This window comes from Bombina bombina, chromosome 3, assembly GCF_027579735.1.
Source record: "Bombina bombina isolate aBomBom1 chromosome 3, aBomBom1.pri, whole genome shotgun sequence".
NCBI lineage: Eukaryota > Metazoa > Chordata > Amphibia > Anura > Bombinatoridae > Bombina > Bombina bombina.
Window position 1 is genome coordinate 478,168,896 of NC_069501.1, and position 23,215 is coordinate 478,192,110.

General features: G+C 40.6%; 1 protein-coding gene across 1 annotated transcript in view; it reads right to left on the reverse strand.

Annotated features, from left to right (window-relative positions):
- FKBP5 (FKBP prolyl isomerase 5) overlaps positions 1-23,215 on the reverse strand; it is a 254,558-nt gene that overhangs the window by 144,529 nt on the left and 86,814 nt on the right. Inside the window, exons 2-5 of the mRNA XM_053706806.1 lie at positions 9,475-9,591; positions 6,002-6,146; positions 5,631-5,773; positions 4,005-4,119 (exon numbers count right to left, since the gene is read on the reverse strand). Coding sequence (XP_053562781.1) covers positions 4,005-4,119; positions 5,631-5,773; positions 6,002-6,146; positions 9,475-9,585 — 514 coding nt within the window. The 5' untranslated portion in view covers positions 9,586-9,591. The remainder of the gene's footprint in view (positions 1-4,004; positions 4,120-5,630; positions 5,774-6,001; positions 6,147-9,474; positions 9,592-23,215) is intronic.

Here is a 23,215-nt window from a genome sequence, read left to right on the forward strand (position 1 = left end):
AACTGCTGCTTAGCGGTAGTTAAAGAATAAAGGAAAATTATTTTTACTTTTAAAATTTTAAGTGACAGTAACGTTTTTTTTGGTGTTATTATTTTTCTATCCTAAATAAAGCAGTTGGGTTTATTTTGTTTGAACATTGGGTAAAGATGGATCACGAGGCTCTGCAAAACGTTACATGTAGCTTGTGTTTTGACTCAAATGTGGAACCCCCAATCCCTTTTTGTTCCTCATATATTGAAAGAACATTAAATTACAGGGATAGACTTTTTGAATCTGAGCTATCATTAGCCAAGGCGGATGCTGTTCAGGGGTCCCCTGTTCAAGATATGCTGCAGCTTTATCCTCAAGTGTCCCAAACTTTATCGTCTACACATGCAGTGCCCTGCACTTCCTCTCACACTCCGGTTGGAGTTATGTTGCAAGACATTGCTACCCACATATCTTCTACGGTAACTGATGCGCTGTCTGCCTTTACCATGCTGCAGGGAAAGCACAAGAGGAAATCTAAGGAATCAGTGAGTAAGGTTTCTGACACAGTTGTGGCTATTCCGATTGTTCCTTCCCAGAAGTCTGAGGAGGAAGATACTTCGGTAGCCTCTGAGGGTGAATTCTCTTACTCAGACTGTGTAATTCCTTCTTCTGATGCTGAAGTTGTATCCTTCAGGTTTAAGCTAGAACACCTCTGGTTGTTACTTAAAGAGGTTTTGGCCACCGTGGACGACTCTGACATGACTGTCGTAGTCAATGCTAAGAAGTCTAGTAAGTTAACTAAATAACTAAGAAGCCCGCTATTGACTCAAAGTCAGCATGAAGGGTCTGCCCCCGATCCGTGGGGGGCAGGCTTTCTTTCTTCGTTCAGGCCTGGGTTCGGGATGTGCTGGATCCCTGGGCGGTGGACATCGTGTCCCAGGGATACAAACTAGAGTTCAAAACCTTTCCTAACAGGGGCTGGTTTCTGCTCTCAAGATTATCTGTAGACCAGATAAAAAGAGAGGCGTTCTTAAACTGTGACCAGGACTTTTCTGATTTAGGAGTGATAGTTCCTGTTCCAATGCAGGAACAGGGTCTGGGATTCTACTCCGATCTGTTTGTGGTTCCCAAAAAAAGAGGGAACCTTCAGACCAATTTTAGATCTCAAAAGTCTAAACAAGTTCCTCAGAGTACCGTCCTTCATGATGGAAACTATTCATTCCATTCTTTCCTTGGTTCAAGAGGGTCAATTCATGACAACTGTAGAATTAAAGGATGCATACACAGGGATCATCACAAGTTTCTGAGGTTTGCCTTTCTAGACAAACACTTCAAGTTTGTGGCTCTTCCATTCGGCCTTGCCACAGCTCCCAGAATTTTCTCAAAGGTCCTGGGAGCCCTGTTGACGGTACTCCGGTTGCAGGGAATTGCTGTGGTGCCTTATCTGGACGACATTCTGCTCCAGGCCCCTTCCTTTCAACAAGCAAACTCTCACACAGAGATGTTGTTATCTTTTCTGCGTTCTCATGGATGAAAGGTGAATTTGGGAAAGAGTTCCTTGATTCCAGCTACAAGGGTAGTGCTCCTGGGAACCATAATAGATTCCTTATCAATGAGAATATTTCTGACAGAGGTCAGAAAATCAAAGATCCTCAACTCTTGTCTGGCCCTTCAGTCCTCTCCTCGGCTGTCTGTGGCTCAATGTATGGAGGTGATCGGTCTGATGGTAGCTGTCATGGACATCATCCCGTTTGGCACGTTCCATCTCAGACCTCTGCAGTTATGCATGCTCAGACAATGGAACAGGATTATGCAGACCTGTCTCTGCGAATTCATCAGGATCAGGCGACATTCCACGAGGGCTGTTTCCTCTTCCTGGGCATTCAAAAAAGAAGCTTATTTGGAACAGATTGGCAAGGCTGCAACTTGGTCCTCTCTAGACACTTTTTCAAAATTCTATAAATTTGATACTTTTGCCTCGGCTGAGGCTTCTTTTGGGAGAAAGGTTCTTCAAGCAGTGGTGCCTTCCGTTTAGGTTCCCTGTCTTGTCCCTCCCTTATCATCTGTCTCCTCTAGCTTGGGTATTGATTCCCAATAGTAATTAGAGATGATCCGTGGACTCACTGTGTCAATAGAAAGAAAACGAAATTTATGCTTACCCGATAAATGTATTTCTTTCTTGACACGGTGAGTCCACGGCCCGCCCTGTTTTATTTAGACAGTTGTTTGTGTTATAAACCTCAGGCACCTCTGCACCTTGTGTTACTTCCTTTCTCTCTTTTTCCTTCGGTCGAATGACTGAGGTTGGAGGGAAAGGAGGTGATTCTTAACAGCTTTGCTGTGGTGCTCTTTGCCTCCTCCTGCTGGCCAGGAGTGATATTCACAATAGTAATTAGAGATGATCCGTGGACTCACCGTGTCAAGAAAGAAATACATTTATCATGTAAGCATAAATTTCGTTTTTACTTTGTTGAACTGTGTATTGCCACTCTCAGACCCCTGTTATAAACCAGCCAGGTGGTTGATGGTCAGCAGGTATGATGAAATACACATCCCTAAGAGTATCCAGACACTTTAGGACAGTGTTTTTCAACCAGTGTGCCGTGGCACACTAGTGTGCCGTGAGAGATCCTCAGGTGTGCCACGGCAGACTGACAACAGTGTGACATATTTTTTAAACTTTGCTTGTTTTTTACTCCCAGTGCAGGGGTAGTTTGTAGGAGGCATGGCATAACAGCACAATACATACAGTATGTGTGTGTTTGTGTGTATGTGTATATATATATATATATGCTGTATTAGGCTACAATGTGTGATTTTTTTTAAATTTTGGGATGGTGGTGTGCCACAGGATTTTTTTATGTAAAAAAGTGCGCCACGGCAAAAAAAAATGGTTAAAAAAAATCACTGTCTTAGGATATGTTTTAATCATCCTTTTTTATGTTACTGGGTGACCAAATATGATAGACGTCATGCTTGGTATCAAAATAATCCCCAAGGTTCCACAAAGTGAGTGATCAACAGTATATAGTTAAATTATTGTACCTAAGCAGAAATATAGAGTTTCATAGTGTTATTTATCAAACACAAATTTAAAACATTTCTTAAGAGCCTTCCCTAAAAGGGGTAGTGGCTGCATTTTTTGCCCTCTCTCTGAAAGGAGTCTGACCAGAAACCTGACCTTACCAAAAATAATGAAATGCATTTAATGTTGTCCTTTTATATAGGAAGCCACTACAGTGTAAGTGATCACCTTCCCTACCAATTTTTCTTGCAACAAAGATTATGGTGGTAAAGTTATAGGCTTGGTCATTTTCTCCTTTTTATTTTTAACTGTTTGCTTTGTGTAATTGTGTTTGGGAATTCCTTTTTTCTACAAATTCTAATAACAAAGTGACTATTGCTGTCTATAAAACATATTAATTTATTAAGTTTTTCCTAATATTTGAGCCATGTTACAGAAGAGATAATTAATAAAAGTATTATGTTTTTATATTTATTTCCCTCTAAATTGTATTTTAGGGTTTAAATCTGTTAGTCTGGGTTTTCCTTTTGACCTCCCATATTAAAATCATAAAAGGTTGCAGCTGATATAGTTTAGTGAGGGTGACATTAAAAAGGGGAGTTTGGGGCATTTTTCTTGGCCTAGTACAGACTAGAGAGTGTTTTGTTAAGCCTTAAAACCAATTAACTAAGTCACAGACTTGCCTGGAGTGGCTTGGCTGTGTCAATGCTTTTAAAGTGGAAAGGGTTGGTTAACCCTCTATGTCACAAACTAAAGACATTTGCAGGGTTGTTTAAACCTTTCTGTGACACCATTCAAATAAACATCTAGTGTTCTACTTATCACTATTCTACCTGTTCAAATAAAATGTTTGGACTCAATGTTCAAACTGAAATCCATTTTATACATTCAAATGTATTTCCTTCCTTTTACCTCTTTAAGAAACTTTATCTTTCCAACTCGGACTATACAGTCCCTTTCCCCAATCTTGTTTGTGAATCTTTTTTTTAACCATTTTCACTTGACTCACTCTCAACTCTGGAACCTTCATTCGGACTGGAGTAGCCCTCTCCTCTCTGCTTGATTCTCCTGATGATTCCTCCATCAGCAGACAGGTCTTCTCCTTTAAAATCCAGTAGCTCAATCTAAGATGCAGAAGGAGAGAGGAAATAACCAAATTCAAAAGTAAGTAAGTAATGTAGCAATAGGTTAGCTTTCACAGGTGTGTGAAAGCAAAAGAGTGTTAAATGGTGCATTGAAAATGAGACATCTGGTTAGAATGAAAAGGCAATGAAGATAGATAAGGGAGCAATAACACATGAAACAAATATGTTACAGTCTATCAAAGACATTTAACCAACCCAAAACACAATGGACTAGATTACAAGTGGCGCACTAACTGTAGTAAAAGTAACCTTTAGCACTTATTACAAGCTGACAGTAAAAAGTTAGCACGTGAGCAAAAGTCCAATGCGCGCTAACTTCAGGACTTCGGATATTGTGGCTGCGTTAACTTCTTCTTTCACAGACTTTATTAGGGAATGCTGTTAAAACAAAAACTATACACACACACACACATTATATATATATATATATATATATATATATATACACAACGCACAGAGAAAACCCAGCACTCACTTGCAAGCTCTCAGCTAAGATTTAAAAGCAAAACTGGAAAGGTTAGTCACCGCATCTGGCCAAATGGGACAAGCTCAGGCACCACGTCAAGGTCCTCTCCAATACCTGAGACCCTAAAACAGCCACACAATGCAAGCTTTCAAATCCAAACAAACTGAAAACAAAAAAAGGGTGCACAGGAATATGTAATCACCCTAGACATATACAAAACACGGAAGGGAACTGCACTCTCATACCGGACCGGGTACACATCCCATGACCCTGCAACATGCTCAGCCCTGGGTGCCACTGGCACTCACAGGAAGCTGTGCTGTCCCCAGAGCCACAAGCAGTTAACCCCAGACAGGTCTGGGTGCAAGAACCATAGGGAAAATTACAAAACAAATTAATACAACGCACAGAGAAAACCCAGCACTCACTTGCAAGCTCTCAGCTAAGATTTAAAAGCAAAACTGGAAAGGTTAGTCACCGCATCTGGCCAAATGGGACAAGCTCAGGCACCACGTCAAGGTCCTCTCCAATACCTGAGACCCTAAAACAGCCACACAATGCAAGCTTTCAAATCCAAACAAACTGAAAACAAAAAAAGGGTGCACAGGAATATGTAATCACCCTAGACATATACAAAACACGGAAGGGAACTGCACTCTCATACCGGACCGGGTACACATCCCATGACCCTGCAACATGCTCAGCCCTGGGTGCCACTGGCACTCACAGGAAGCTGTGCTGTCCCCAGAGCCACAAGCAGTTAACCCCAGACAGGGGTTAACTGCTTGTGGCAGCACACACATATATATATATATACACACACATGCACACACATACATATATATACTTTATACACACACACACACATATATATATATATATATATATATATATATATATATATATACACACATATATATATATACACACACATACACACATTAAGCGCTAACATTAGTGTGCCACTTGTAATCTAGCCTAATGTACATTGCCTACAATCCATAAAGTACAGAAATACACTTGCCTCAAAGAACAGAGTGGCGTTGGGAGGAATTTTAGGGACGCTTCCAGCTGCTCCATAGGCATATTCTGGACGACACTGAAGAACACACACCTCCCCGCGCACCATGCTGGCAACACCAATATCCCATGCTCTGATCACTTGCCCTATGTATATAACAAACCAATTAAATACTCACAACTTATTGATTGCCTGTTTTTTTCTTCCCTTGTATTACTCTACCTGAAAATTCATACTCACCTCAGTCTGCTGGATATCAAACAATCAGTTTAATGTAAACCATATAAAGCCTTTTTCTTATCTTTGAGACACTACCACCCAGCTTCTGACTCCTCTTTCATCTTTGACCAAACTGATAATTTTTGTATTATTACCTTTCCCCAGACTGAAGAAAAAATATTCATTCCGATCCCGGCTTGAGTCAAATGTCTTCCCATTTGCTAACTTCCCTATGTAGTGGACAGAAACCTTGTCGCCTGTCATAGGGGTCTCTGAGCTTAGTCCCTGACGCTTTATGATCTGAAAGAGGGCATAAAAACAATTATGCTTAATATTTTAGAAGACAATTATACATTTATTCACCAAAGGTGTAGTCAGTGGTACATGCAGAAAACTTGTCTACATAACCAAGTAAACTATAACTATTTTTTTTAAATGCACATTGTTATGCTTAAAGGGACACTGAATCCAAATGTTTTCTTTCATGATTCAGATAGAGCAAAAAATTTTAAGCAACTTTCTAATTTACTCCTATTGTCAATTTTTCTTCGTTCTATTGCTATCTTTATTTGAAAAAGAAGGCATCTAAGCTTTTTTGGTTCAGACTCTGGACAGCACTTTTTTATTGGTGGATGAATTTATCCACCAATCAGCAAGAACAACCCAGGTTGTTCACCAAAATGGGCCGGCGTCTAAACTTACATTTATGCATTTCAAATAAAGATACAGAGAATAAAGAAAATTTGATAATAGGAGTAAATTAGAAAGTTGCTTAAAATGTCATGCTCTATCTGAATCACAAAAGAAACATTTGGGTTCAGTGTCCCTTTAATAAAGCTGTTTTTGTCAGATGATTGTCCCCCAATTATTCCTTTAATGGATACTCCATTAATCGTGCTCCAGCTCACCTCTTCCTCTGAACTATGAAATGTATGGCTGTACTACCCCTCATCCTTGTCTTTTGCACCTTCGACCTCTACAGCTTTATTATCCACAGCAATTGGACAGGTCTCAACAGGAAAGGCGTGAACTCTCTAGACAGGTGTTGTAATGCAGCACTGGGCTTTTGTTAATACTGATGCTAGTTATTCTGCCTGGGAAATGATCTGGGACAACCAACTTATTCAATACCAATAAGCTCCACTAGATAAATATTGTGAATTCTGATATGCACTTCCCCTTGCTCTCAGACCACTTTCTTTCGATTGTATTACAATATAACTTTGGTTGCTCCATCAAACTTCAGGAAGACCTCTCAAGGCTACAGGTTCTTCCAGACATTTTCAAGCTTCTATCTTGGGCTGATTTCCATCTCACTGCTCTCACTTTGGTCCACAACCTATGTGTGGAGAATCTATATGTAGATTATTTTAGCACCATGTTTTCTAACTTAGTTCTAGGTATCTACTATTCATATTAATCAGTTTCCATAGCAATCACTCTCTTAAGGGGCATGGAAATGGGTAGTCACCTATTTCATGTGAGAGGTATTGCGTTTATATGTGTTGTATGCTTTCTTTAGGTGATAGAGGGTCATTTGCAACCACGGTTTCCTATATAGTAAATAAATAGGTAGGTGGGGTTACATAACTAAGTAAATCAGATGGATAGATAGGGGGCACTATAATAGTCACCCATCCCAACCATTAGACATTAAAAAGTTTCTAGTGGGGCAGTGAATCGCCATTTTAATGCTATTCAACTGAATCATAGGGAGGCAAGTTACCTCTCATCTGAAAAAAAGGATGTTCTTCCCTTTCAAATAATATGTCACTTGTCCCCAGTAGGTGACTTTTAAATCCCTCATTCCAACCAAAACTAAACTTCCATAAATAGAGAGCACTGCCCTTGGGTCAATCTTGATTGTGCAAAACTCCATTCCCTCCTCATTATGCACCTAGTTAAGGAACAGGATCGACACTAAGGATTGTCAGAAAGTTGTCCTCTGTACAGAAAAAGCAGCGTGGAGCAAACCCCCCCTGTTGTCTTGGCACTAAAGAAGTTAAGATCAACCAAAAACACACACGCACAAACATTGCGCTACTAGGTCACATGGAGGGACAGGCTTATTTTGCGTTATGAGAAAGACAAGACTTTGATTACATAACAGTAATAATCCAATGTCATCTGGGTATTCCAAGTTAATGGTGACTAATAAGGGACTTTAGACCCGAGTCACTTGTTTTAAAATGTATTTATCATTTAATATAGTTTTAATAAATACGTATTGGACTAAACAGCAACTTCATTGCTTTCCTGGAGACACAGGTACACATAAGCCTGAAGGTGTAAAGTAAGGGCCTGCAAACGTAATAGAGCTGATCAGGGCTCTATCTAGAGTGAGTGCTGAATTAGCAAAGGATTTATAGAGTTTTTAACACAAACAATATTGCATTATAGTGTGCATATTTTTCTTATCTCTCTTAACATACACGGGGGAGGGGAAAAGACACACCGGGAGCCTGTCAGGGTGGTATACAGGCTGCTAAACATATCAGAACTGATCACAGCTCTGAGAAGAGTGAGTAAACATTTGGCACAAGATAGAACTTGCTGTTCCTGAGACTGTTTTATACTATTGTGTGTTTCTGTTTTATATTTTACATGTTATTGGAGCAAAGAAAATATAAAATATCCAAAACACGGAGTGGAAACAAGTGATATACATATCCTTTATTTTATGCACTTTATTTCACGTTTATTATAACTAGTATTAAAGCCCGTGTACACTAGCCAACATGTTTAAGGAAAGAAATATATCTATGCCTCTATCCATCTATCTCTATCCCTCTATCGCTATCCCTTTCAATCTATCCATAAATCTCTATTCTTCTATGCCTATCTCTATCCCTCTATATCTATTTCTATCCCTCTGTCTCTATCCCCTATCCCTTTATTCATCTATCCCTTTATCCTTTTCCTTCTATCTCTATCCCTTTATCCCTATCCCTCTATTCATCTATCCCTCTTTATTTTTCTACAGTGTAGGATCCCCCTAACCCTCCAACCTCACTAATCCTATCTATTTTGTAACGAAGGTCATTACAGAAGGTGACACTGTGTGTATCACCGTCTGTAAAGATCAGGCATCTGCCCTCATATGGAGGCGCGCTCTGGCTCCATATGCGGCAGAGGCATGGAGCTTCAGAAGCTCCAGCTCTCAGTTGTAACATAACAGCTGAGAGTGCTGGAGCTTCCTGAAGCTGTCTCGTGCTGTTGTTAAAGGCCAAGTATGTTTGTCCTTGCGCAGTCTCTACTGCGCATGACAGCTTCGGACAAACATACTTGGCCTTTTATAATATATGATACTTTTTATTATTGTGAATGAATTGCACATTTATTCACACACACATCTATATCTATAATTTAGCACTTGCCATGCACTCACTCCTATTTCTTCCTTGTTCCCAGGTGCATCCTTATTCATATTTTCATATAAATGTCAATCATTATAGGGCACTCTTGGGTCTTTATATGAAAAAAATATTTTTATTAGTCATCCATTAAAAGTCGATGTTTCGGCTTAAGCATAAGCCTTTGTCAAGACATCATTATTTGCACATTATGTTTGGCGGTTTTTCCACCATGCTCCCAGTGAACAGCCTACACATACATACATTGCACTCACCTTTAAAACTCCTCTGTCTTGTTTAGGTGTTATATCTTCTCCCTTTCCAGCCAGCGCTGCTGGATTAAATCCTGTCTCTGTGTCCCGCTTCATAATTTCATCTGTGGTCATCGTTTCCTAAGATAATTAATAAGGCAGAAGAGACAAAATGTTTATGAATAAAGTAGAAAAAAAATTCAGAGATCAGAAAATATTCTAGTTGTTCATGAAGAGTAATTGTGAAACAAATAGAATGAAAAAGTAGCATTAAAAATAACAGGATTATAAATAAAATTAGATGGCCAAATGCAGAACCTGTTCAAAACTCTTTACTGTAAGTTCTAGTCTCAGCAGGACCACCACAACCTTTACTCCTTCTCAGATCAATAAACGGATTAACCCTTTATAGTACATTGTCTATCATACCGCATGATGTATATATATATATATATATATATATATATATATATATATATATATATATATATATGTCGGAGCTGCAAGAAGCTTCAGCAGTGTCATCTGTAAAGTTACAGCCGAGTGCTGGAGTTCCTGAGCTCCAGACATCTGCCTGCATATCGAACCAGAGCACAATTGGTGCTCCGGTTCCATATGAAGGCAGATGCCAGATTGTTACAGATGGTGACACTGTGTGCGTCACCGTCTCTAATGATCATCTGCTGGTGCCGGCGGGAGGTGTGGGAGGGAAATCGGGAGGTATTAGTCCAGCGGCAGAGGGGGAGAGAAGAAGTGGGATGGCCTTACACTGCAGAAAAAAAATTAAATAAAAAGGGAGAGGGAGGGATGGGGCGCTACACTACAGAAAAGAGGTAGGTTGGGGTTTCCCTAACTAACGACCGCCGGAGGAATGAAAGTGGGGGGACCACTACACTACAGAAACTGTTTAAAATAAATAAATTATATATATATATATATATATATATATATATATATATATATATATATATATATATATATATATATATAATATGTTTTATAGGTACTGGCAAACAGCTGCCAGTACTAAAGATGGCCACAAGTAGTAGGAGGGAAAGGGTTAGAGAGCTATTTGGGGGGGGGATCAGGGAGGTGGGAGATTTGAGGAGGATCACTACACTGCAGAAAAGAATAAAATAAAAATAAATTATAAAATAGAACCCTAAACTGCATACTGGCAGACTGTCTGCTAGTACCTAAGATGGTGGTGACCAGTGGGGGGTGAGGGAGGGAAGAGAGCTGTTTGGGAGGGATCAGGTAGGGAACAGGGGGTGGGAGGTGTCAGGTGGGAGGGTAATCTCTACACTAAAGCCAAAATTAACCTTACAAGCTACCTGATTAACCCCTTGCTGTTAATACTAGAAGTGTGGTGCGCAGCTGCAGTTAGCAGCATTTTAATTACCAAAAAGCAATGGCAAAGCCATGTATGTCTGCTATTTTTGAAGAAAGGGGATCCCAGAGAAGCTTTTACAATAATTTGTACCATGACTCCGCAAGCGGTATGTAAATAATTTCAGTGAGAAACCCAAAGTTTGTGAAAATTTTACCATTTTTTTTATATAATAGCATGGAATATACCAAAAGGGACCTAGATCAATACTTTGGGTTGCCTAGTTAAAAAAAAACAGAATTTATGTTTACCTGATAAATTTCTTTCTCCTACGGTGTGTCCGGTCCACGGCTTCATCCTTACTTGTGGGATATTATCTTCCCCAACAGGAAATGGCAAAGAGAGCACACAGCAAAGCTGTCCATATAGCCCCCCCTCTGGCTCCGCCCCCTAGTCATTCGACCGACGGTTAGGAGAAAAAGGAGAAACTATAGGGTGCCGTGGTGACTGTAGTGTAGAGAAATAAAATTTTTTAAACCTGACTAAAAGCCAGGTTTTTTAAACCTGACTAAAACCCACCATAGGAGAAAGAAATTTATCAGGTAAACATAAATTCTGTTTTCTCCTACATTGGTGTGTCCGGTCCACGGCTTCATCCTTACTTGTGGGAACCAATACCAAAGCTTTAGGACACGGATGAAGGGAGGGAACAAGTCAGGTTACCTAAATGGAAGGCACCACAGCTTGCAACACCTTTCTCCCAAAAACAGCCTCCGAAGAAGCATAAGTATCGAATTTGTAAAATTTTGCAAAGGTATGCAGAGAAGACCAAGTCGCTGCCTTACAGATCTGATCAACAGAAGCCTCGTTCTTGAAGGCCCATGTGGAAGCCACAGCTCTAGTAGAGTGAGCTGTAATTCGTTCAGGAGGCTGCCGTCCGGCAGTCTCATAAGCCAATCGGATGATGCTTTTCAGCCAAAAGGAAAGAGAGGTAGCAGTAGCTTTCTGCCCTCTCCTCTTACCAGAATAAACGACAAACAAGGATGATGTTTGTCTGAAATCCTTTGTTGCTTCTAAATAGAATTTTAAAGCATGGACCACATCTAGGTTGTGTAACAAAGTTCCTTCTTCTAAACTGGATTCGGACATAGAGAAGGAACAACAATTTCCTGGTTAATATTCCTGTTGGAAACTACTTTTGGAAGAAAACCAGGCTTGGTACGTAAAACTACCTTATCTGCATGGAATACCAGATAGGGAGAAGTACACTGCAAAGCAGATAATTCAGAAACTCTTCTAGCAGAAGAAATAGCAACCAAAAACAGAACTTTCCAAGATAGTAACTTAATATCTATGGAATGTAAGGGTTCAAACGGAACCCCTTGAAGAACTGAAAGAACTAAGTTTAGACTCCATGGAGGAGTCAAAGGTCTGTAGACAGGCTTGATTCTGACTAACGCCTGTACAAACGCTTGTACATCTGGCACGGCTGCCAGACGTTTGTGCAACAAAACAGACAGAGCAGATATCTGTCCTTTTAGAGAACTAGCTGACAAACCTTTATCCAAACCCTCTTGGAGAAAGGAAAGAATCCTAGAGATTTTGATTTTACTCCAAGAGAATCCCTTGGATTCGCACCAACGGATATATTTGTGCCATATCTTATGGTAAATTTTCCTAGTCACAGGTTTTCTGGCTTGAACCAGAGTATCTATAACTGAATCAGAAAACCCACGCTTAGATAGAATCAAGCGTTCAATTTCCAAGCAGTCAGTTGCAGAGAGACTAGATTTGGATGTTCGAATGGACCTTGTACTAGAAGATCTTGTCTCAAAGGTAGCTTCCATGGTGGAGCCGATGACATATTCACCAGGTCTGCATACCAAGTCCTGCGTGGCCACGCAGGAGCTATTAGAATCACCGAGGCCTTCTCCTGTTTGATCCTGGCTACCAGCCTGGGAAGGAGAGGGAACGGTGGAAACACATAAGCTAGATTGAACAACCAAGGCGCCACCAATGCATCCACTAGTGTCGCCTTGGGATCCCTGGATCTGGACCCGTAGCGAGGAACTTTGGAGTTCTGACGCCATCAGATCCATATCTGGAGTGCCCCATAGTTGAGTTAACTGGGCAAAGACCTCCGGGTGGAGTTCCCACTCCCCCGGATGGAAGGTCTGACGACTCAAATAATCCGCCTCCCAGTTGTCTACTCCTGGGATGTGAATTGCAGATAGATGGCAGGAGTGATCCTCCGCCCATTTGATGATCTTGGATACCTCTCTCATCGCCAAGGAACTCTTTGTTCCCCCCTGATGATTGATGTACGCTACAGTCGTCATGTTGTCCGACTGAAATCTTATGAATCTGGCCTTCGCTAGTTGAGGCCAAGCCAGGAGCGCATTGAATATCGCTCTCAGTTCCAAAATGTTTATCGGGAGAAGAGTCTCTTCCCGAGACCATAGACCCTGAGCTTTCAGGGAGTCCCAGACCGCGCCCCAGCCTAAGAGACTGGCGTCGGTCGTGACAATGACCCACTTTGGTCTGCGGAAACTCATTCCCTGAGACAGGTGATCTTGAGTCACCAGCGGAGTGAGTCTCTGGTTACCTGGTCTACTTGAATCTGGGGAGATAAGTCTGCATAATCCCCATTCCACTGTTTGAGCATGCACAGTTGCAATGGTCTTAGATGAATTCGAGCAAAAGGAACCACATCCATTGCTGCAACCATTAATCTTATTACCTCCATGCACTGAGCTCTGGAAGGTTGAGGAATAGATTGAAGAACTTGACAAGCGTTTAGAAGCTTTAACTTTCTGACCTCTGTCAGAAAAATTTTCATTTCTACAGAATCTATTATGGTTCCCAGAAAAGGAACCCTTGAGGACGGGGACAGGGAACTCTTTTCTATGTTCACCTTCCACCCGTGAGACCTGAGAAAGGCTAACACAATGTCTGTATGAGCCCTTGCTTTGGAAAGGGACGACGCTTGGATTAGAATGTCGTCTAGGTAAGGTGCTACAGCAATGCCCCTCGGCCTTAGAACCGCTAGAAGGGACCCTAGCACCTTTGTGAAAATTCTGGGAGCAGTGGCTAAACCGAATGGAAGAGCCACGAACTGGTAATGTTTGTCCAGAAAGGCGAACCTCAGGAACTGATGATGATCTTTGTGGATAGGAATATGCAGGTACGCATCCTTTAAGTCCACGGTAGTCATATATTGACCCTGGATTGTTAGTAAAATCGTCCGAATGGTTTCCCTTTTGAATGAAGGAACTCTGAGGAATTTGTTTAGAATTTTTAAATCCAGAATTGGCCTGAAAGTTCCCTCTTTTTTGGGAACTACAAACAGGTTTGAGTAAAAACCCAGACCTTGTTCCGCTGTTGGAACTAGGTGTATCACTCCCATCTTTAATAGGTCTCCTACGCAATGTAAGAATGCCTGTCTCTTTATCTGGTCTGAAGATAAGCGAGACATGTGGAACCTTCCCCTTGGAGGAAGTTCCTTGAACTCTAGAAGATACCCCTGAGAGACTATTTCTAGTGCCCAGGGATCCGGAACATCTCTTGCCCAAGCCTGAGCGAAGAGAGAAAGTCTGCCCCCTACTAGATCCGGTCCCGGATCGGGGGCTACCCCTTCATGCTGTCTTGGTAGCAGCAGCAGGCTTCTTGGCCTGTTTACCCTTGTTCCAGCCTTGCAATGGTTTCCATGCTGGTTTAGGCTGGGAAGCATTACCCTCTTGTCTAGAGGCTGCAGAGTTAGGAGCCGGTCCGTTCCTGAAATTGTGAAAGGAACGAAAATTAGATTTGTTCTTAGCCTTGAAATGCCTATCCTGTGGGAGGGCATGGCCCTTTCCCCCAGTGATGTCTGAAATAATCTCCTTCAATTCAGGCCCGAAAAGGGTCTTACCCTTGAAAGGAATATTAAGCAATTTTGTTTTGGACGACACATCCGCCGACCAAGATTTTAGCCAAAGCGCCCTGCGCGCCACTATTGCAAAACCTGAATTTTTCGCCGCTAATTTTACTAATTGAAAAGCGGCATCGAAAATAAAGGAATTAGCCAACTTTAGTGCGTGAATTCTGTCCATGACTTCATCATATGGAGTCTCCTTTTGGAGCGAATTTTCTAGTTTCTCGAACCAAAAAGACGCCGCCGTGGTAACAGAAATAATGCACGAAATTGGTTGAAGAAGGAAACCTTGCTGAACAAATATCTTTTTAAGCAAACCTTCCAATATTTTATCCATAGGATCTTTGAAAGCGCAACTGTCCTCAATAGAAATAGTTGTGCGCTTGGCTAATGTTGAAACTGCCCCCTCTACCTTAGGGACCGTTTGCCATGCATCCTTTCTGGGGTCGACAATGGGGAACATTTTCTTAAATATAGGAGGGGGAACAAAAGACACACTAGGCTTCTCCCACTCCTTAGTCACTATGTCCGCCACCCTCTTGGGTATCGGAAAAGCATCAGCGTGCACTGGGACCTCTAAGAATTTGTCCATTTTGCACAACTTCTCTGGAATCACCAAAGAGTCACAATCATCAAGAGTAGCTAGCACCTCCTTAAGCAGGGCGCGGAGATGTTCTAGCTTAAATTTAAATGCCACAATATCAGGTTCTGCCTGCTGAGAAATTTTTCCTGAATCAGAAATTTCTCCCTCAGACAGACCCTCCCTCACTGCCAACTCAGATTGAGGTGAGGGTATAACAGATAAATTATCGTCAGCGCCTACTTGCTCATCCTCTGTATTTAAAACTGAGCAATCACGCTTTCTGGGAAATGCTGGCAGTTTGGATAAAAGATTTGCTATAGAATTATCCATTACTGCTGTTAATTGCTGCATAGTAACCAACATTGGCGCGCTAGATGTACTAGGTATCGCCTGCGCGGGCAAAACTGGTGTTGACACAGAAGGAGAGGATGATGAGCTATCCCTACTACCTACATTTGAAGAATCATCTTGGGCAACCTTATTAAATGTGACAGTACTGTCCTTACTTTGTTTGGACGCCATGGCACAATTTGCACATACATTTAAAGGGGGAACCACCTTGGCTTCCATACACACAGAACATATGCTATCTGAAGGTACAGACATGTTAGACAGATTTAGGCAGGCTATTAATGCAATAAAGACGATTTTAAACAAAACCGTTACTGTCTCTTTAAATAATAAAAAGGCTATTAATGCAATAAAGACGATTTTAAACAAAACCGTTACTGTCTCTTTAAATAATAAAAAGAGCACACTTTATTTCTGAATGTTTGAAAAACTATCAAGGAAATATCCGATCTTTATAAAATTTACACCCCAGTGTCTTAATGCTGTAACAGTATTGCACACAAATTTTCAAGTCTCTAACCTCTTAAATGCAAACCGGAGCTAATAGTTCAATGTACCGGTTTAAAACACACTACAGTCCCTGCCACAGACTTTGCTGCGGCTTTTACCTTCCTTAGGGGTTATTCCCACAGAATATAAGCCTTCCTGAGTCCGTTTCTCAGCCACAGGAGCCTCTCACATGAAGCTGCATGCACTGCCTTGAGAAGTAACTGCGCAACTGAGGCGCGAAAATGAGGCCTCCTCCCTCTGCATACCAGAGTGAAGGGGCCTTTCTGACTAGATTAGGCGTCTAAACAAGTGCCAGGCGTAATTAAACGTTCCCAAATGTGTTTCAAAGTTTACAAAACACTCCAAATGTCATATAAATACGATATAAACCAATCGTTTTAGCCCACAATAGTGTCAACCAGCATAGAGCCCAATTATAAGCCTTAATTCTGTTACTGAGTCTAAGAAAAGGGCTTACCGATCCCTTAAGGGAAACATTACTATGTCTTGTTAGAAAAGAGACTGGTCATACCTGGGGCAGATAAGTCTGCAAACTGTTCCCCCCAACTGAAGTTCTCTGGTTTCAACAGTCCTGCGTGGGAACAGCAATGGATTTTAGTTACTGGTGCTAAAATCATACTCCTCTTTTAACAGAACTCTTCATCACTTTCTGTTGTAGAGTAAATAGTACAAACCGGCACTATTTTAAAATAACAAACTCTTGATAGAAGAAATAAAACTACAACTAACACCACATACTCTTTACCATCCCCGTGGAGATGCTACTTGTTCAGAGCGGCAAAGAGAATGACTGGGGGGCGGAGCCAGAGGGGGGCTATATGGACAGCTTTGCTGTGTGCTCTCTTTGCCATTTCCTGTTGGGGAAGAGAATATCCCACAAGTAAGGATGAAGCCGTGGACCAGACACAACAATGTAGGAGAAATAAAGTTTTGACAGGTAAATACAATTAAAATAAAATACAAGGTTCTATTCCTGTTTAAATTGAGTGATTGCAAATATGCTAAAATTCTCTTATATTTTGGGTAAGTTCTTCTCTCAAAGTCCCGGTAGTGAAGGGGTTAATAAACATATTGTAGCTGTCTACTGAATAAAACAAACCTAGGATTATCATAGGTAGATATGAAACTATGCATAAGTGAACATACTTTACAAAGGAATGTAAAAGAAGAAAATATGATCCAGGGCATTTTCACAGAAAAGATAAACATAACAGAAATTATTGCATAGGCAGTTAGCACATCTAGGCAAGTATCCCTGCTTGCCTTTACCCAGATATACTCCATATACACTGTAACCAATGCACCAGATATGCAACATCTCAGGCTTTTTGCTTTTGATACTGTGTAAAACATAGCAGTCCCCTAATGGGGTAAGTGCAGCAAAACCAAAACCACTTCTGGACAGCCGTTTTTATAAGAACTCTTCAGGAGAAGGTTTTGTTTCCTGCTAAGTAAAGCTCATTCCTGGGCAAAATCAAAATGTATTTAAATTTATTTAAATACATTTTGATTAAACACAGAAAAGAAATAAAGGGATCAAGACTGTTGTAGCGTGAAATGTTGGGGAAAAAAATGCTTTATTATTGCATGTGCAGAAGAGTGGTAGGACTTTTTTTAGAAGGCAAATACAGGATTAATTAGGAATGAATTTTAAATATCTTTGTTATAGATATATATGGAAATCAAGAAAATAAAATGCCTCTAGCCAAAAGGTAAACACAATTTCTATTTTCAGACAAGGAAAAACAAAATACACACTAATGCCCTAAAACATTTTGAAAGCAGCATAGTTACAAGTACATTATCAGTGTGTCCTTTGGAACAGAACAGTTACTGAATAGGAACAGTGGATTACACTATTGTAAATGAACAATGACACAAACAAAGAAAAAAAGAAAACATCCTATGATATAGTATTATAAAGCACACAAGGCTAGATCATGATGTGCTGTCCTGAGTAGTACATTCAGAGAGACACTTTGTTCTCCACACAGGATTTGTGTAGGGTTTAACAGAGGACACAGAGTCCCTGTAACTTGGCCAAAGGGGAATAGTAGAGGAAAGGATAGAGGGAGAGGAGTAAAGAGTGGGGTATACAGGAGAGATAAAAAAGGAGAGTTTTTATGAGAAAATGGAGGGTTAACAGTTAGAGGAGAGGAAAATACAGAGGGAAAAATAGTAGTGGAAGTCTGGGGGGGGGGAGGGAGGGACAAGCAAACAAAGATAACATTACATATAGAATAACAATCATCAATGGCCTTGTACAAAGATAGACAAACAGAGGAAATGTGGCAATGAGTTAAAAAAATAGAGTGGAAATAAAAAAAAGATAAGGCAATATTGAGGATGACGAACGGGGTAATGGAAGGGGAAAAGGTTGTTATTTTTATTTGTAAAGCTCAGATAATGTCTCATTGAAAAATATAGTGGCAAATCTGGGTGTGTTAGGCATTATTGTTTGCTATATGGTTTTACAGTAGAGAAATGGGAAATACAGGTGCAGACATAAAAATAATCATCATGCTGCTCAAAATAAAACACAGCAAAATGATAAAGACAAAAGCAGCAGTGGGAGTCTGAAAGAAATAGGCAATATGAGGGGTTAAATACATGTAATATGGTATAGGGTACGGGGAAGAGGGACACAAAGCAACTTTATGATGTGTAACACTCGCAAATTAATTCAATTTCCCTAAGCGGCTCTGTTTCCTTTGTTGGAAAAAAATTAGATGCCATAGTCAGCAAAGCAAATTCTGTAACTATAGATGACATCACCTGGAAATAGCAGTTACTACTAATCCAAAAAAACAATGCCTTCCAAAATGGATTCTGTCAAGCTGTATACAAATCCATAAGAATCTTACCACAAAAGAGGGATTTATAAATGTGTCATCTTAATTTGATATGTAGGATTTTTTCTATTACAGATTAGTTTGAGATACAACTTTTTTTATTTATACATTTTAATAAAATATTTTTTTACAGGTAAGATTAGTCTGTTTTGTGTTAGGTTAGGGGGTTTAGATGTTAGTGCGTCACTTTGAGGTGGGCTATATAGCGGTTTAAGGGTTATTAAGAGAAGGGGGCTTATGGTTATTTTTCCCCCACTTTTCTCTCTCCATTGAAGTTAGTGGGAAAGTATGTCAATGCAATCTCGTTCTGCTCTTTGCATGCGTCGGTTCAGAGCAATCCAAAAAGATTTACTTTCAAATTGCATAAGTAGTGTTTAGCCCACTCCAAACTGATAAAACTCATGGGCCCCAACTAGACAAATCGCCAGATAAAAAATACTCCACAGCCAGCTCTGTTCTGGTACACTTCTGAAGGTGAGTCCTACTATCACACCAAGGATCTTCTCAACATTGTGAACTCCAATGGCTTTTAGCCGGACTTATGGTAAGCTTATAAGGTGAAGTCAGTATGTGTCTCCCAGCCCCATCGGATCTAGGAAAGTCATGGTGGTTTCTGCTGATGGACCGGTTCTGGTTAGCCATGTCGTCTGAGACCCCCTTTGTTCTTCCTTGGATGATTCCGCAATAACATGCATTGGATCACCAGTTGGCCTATCAACATAGGAACTGCTGGAATCCACCGAAAAAGCAAAGTCGCACATGCTTCTTGGCACGGGTCTAAAGATAGCTGTTTCCTCACTCAGCAGGTGGTGTGGTAAGAAACTTGCTCAGTAGTATGTAGGCTGAGTCTGCTGAGCCTCTCCAGGTAAGTGGGTAAGAATTCCGCTAGTTCAGTTAGAATAAGTATGTTTGCATCATCTCATAAGCACTAGTAGCTTAGATATAATTTCTGCCAAACTTGCTTCCAAACAAAAAAAAAAAGGTTTATTTTAAATTGGGTAGGGGAATATGCAGTGACAGAAAAAAAAAAAACACTGCTCACTCTGGGGGGTCCAGGATGGTAACTGCTGAGGGGCTTTATATTGAGGCCTTCTCCTCCGTTAAATGCCTCACTCAAAAGCCCGGAAAGATGGAACTGGATCAAAAATGCTAAATTAATCTGGATCCTCAAATTAAAATTAAGCTATGCCCACCCTAATAACTGATGGATGTCGCTGTTATCTGGAGATATTGAGATAGTTAGTTCAAGCAGTTGTACCAGCTAGCACCATGGCGTCCTATCATGGCTGCTACCCGGATGTTCCACCCTCTTTCTTATTTTATTTTTAACATAGTATATAAAGTGCACCAGATATTTTTCATTGTGAGAACTCATCAGCACAAATCCAAAGGTTTTCATATTATTTTTTATCTCTTTCAAAGAGTCTTTGTCATCTGAAATGCATGTTCATTTTAATTACATATCTTGGCTGTTCATGCAACTTTTGTTTTTTTGTTTTATTAATGTTTATTTAAGTTCTTCCTCATGCTCAAGTTTACATGTTAATAAATACAATTGTTTCCTGGATAAACAAAAAGATGAAAAAAATGCCTGAATTTATAGTTTTAAACTAAGAAATCTGTACACAAATATGATCACCAGAATATTCGTCTATAACTGTACTAAGATGTTAAAAATGTTAAAAATAATTACCCAATGTGATGTGAAATTGTTAATCACACACGGGTTATGAAAGAATATTGTTGGTTTGGTGAAAACTTTTATTTAAACACATGCCACTCATCATTAAAAAAAGGTCCATACATATTTTCTGAAAGTCTGTGAAAACCCCTGAAAAATGCATTTTTCTTATGGTTTTTAACTTGTAAAAACAAAGAAGTGAAAAACACAATTTATGCTTACCTGATAAATTTATTTCTCTTGTGGTGTATCCAGTCCACGGATCATCCATTACTTGTGGGATATTCTCATTCCCAACAAGAAGTTGCAAGAGGACACCCACAGCAGAGCTGTTATATAGCTCCTCCCCTAACTGCCATATCCAGTCATTCGACCGAAAACACGCAGAGAAAGGAGAAACAATAGGGTGCAGTGGTGACTGTAGTTTAAATGAAAAAATTACCTGCCTTAAAATGACAGGGCGGGCCGTGGACTGGATACACCACAAGAGAAATAAATTTATCAGGTAAGCATAAATTGTGTTTTCTCTTGTAAGGTGTTTCCAGTCCACGGATCATCCATTACTTGTGGGATACCAATACCAAAGCTAAAGTACACGGATGAAGGGAGGGACAAGGCAGGTACTTAAACGGAAGGTACCACTGCCTGTAAAACCTTTCTCCCAAAAATAGCCTCCAAAGAAGCAAAAGTATCAAATTTGTAGAATTTTGAAAAAGTATGAAGCGAAGACCAAGTCGCCGCCTTGCAAATCTGTTCAACAGAAGCCTCATTTTTAAAGGCCCAAGTGGAAGCCACAGCTCTAGTAGAATGAGCTGTAATCCCTTCAGGAAGCGGATTATGCTTCTTAGCCAAAAAGAAAGAGAGGTTGCCGAAGCCTTTTGACCTCTCCTCTGTCCAGAGTAGACAACAAACAAAACAGATGTTTGACAAAAATCTTTAGTAGCTTGTAAGTAAAACTTTAAAGCACGAACCACGTCCAGATTGTGTAATAGACGTTCCTTCTTTGAAGAAGGATTAGGACACAAGGATGGAACAACAATCTCTTGATTGATACTCTTGTTAGATACCACCTTAGGTAAAAACCAAGGTTTGGTACGCAGGACTACCTTATCCGTTTTGAAGATCAGACAAGGAGAATCACATTGTAAAGCAGATAACTCGGAGACTCTACGAGCCGAGGAAACAGCTACCAAAAACAGAACTTTCCAAGATAAAAGTTTGATATCTATGGAATGAAGAGGTTCAAACGGAACTCCTTGAAGAACCTTAAGTACCAAATTTAAGCTCCATGGGGGAGCAACAGGTTTAAACACAGGCTTGATTCTAACCAAAGCCTGACAAAAACCCTGAACATCTGCCAGAGGCTTGTGCAAAAGAATAGACAGATCAGAAATCTGTCCTTTTAAGGAACTAGCTGACAATCCTTTTTCCAAACCATCTTGGAGAAAAGATAATATCCTGGGAATCCTAACCCTTGGATTCACACCAATAAAGATATGTACGCCATATTTTATGGTAAATTTTCCTGGTGACAGGCTTTCGTGCCTGTATTAAGGTACCAATGACTGACTCGGAGAAGCCACGCTTTGATAAAATCAAGCGTTCAATCTCAAGGCAGTCAGTCTCAGAGAAATTAGATTTGGATGGTTGAAAGGACCCTAAAGTAGAAAGTCCTGTCTCAGAGGCAGAGTCCATGGTGGAAAGGATGATATTATCTGGTTTGCAGATAATTGTGAAAGGTGAAATCTCCCTTTTGGGGGGGAAACCTTGAAGTTCAGAAAATATCCCTGGGACATAATTTCCAACGCCCAGGGATCCTGGACATCTCTTGCCCACGCCTGGGCGAAGAGTGAAAGTCTGCCCCCTACTAGATCCGTTACCGGATAGGGGGCCGTTCCTTCATGCTGTCTTAGAGGCAGCAGCAGGCTTTTTGGCCTGCTTACCCTTGTTCCAGGTCTGGTTAGGTCTCCAGACCGTCTTGGACTGAGCTAAAGTTCCCTCTTGTTTTGCATTAGAGGAAGTTGATGCCGCACTTGCCTTGAAGTTTTGAAAGGCACGAAAATTAGACTGTTTGGCCCTTGATTTGGACCTATCCTGAGGAAGGACATGACCTTTTCCTCCAGTGATATCAGCAATAATCTCCTTCAAACCAGGCCAGAATAGGGTCTGCCCCTTGAAGGGAATGTTAAGCAGCTTAGATTTTGAAGTCACGTCAGCTGACCATGATTTAAGCCATAGCGCCCTGCGCGACTGTATAGCAAAACCAGAATTCTTAGCCGTTAGTTTAGTCAAATGAACAATGGCATCAGAAAACAAAGGAATTGGCTAGCTTAAGTGCTCTAAGCTTGCCAAGTATGTCATCCAATGGAGTCGCTACCTGTAAAGCCTCTTCCAGAGACTCAAACCAGAACGCTGCAGCAGCAGTGACAGGAGCAATGCATGCAAGGGGCTGTAGGATAAAACCTTATTGAATAAACATTTTCTTAAGGTAACCTTCTAATTTTTTATCAATTGGATCTAAAAAAGCACAACTGTCCTCGACAGGGAT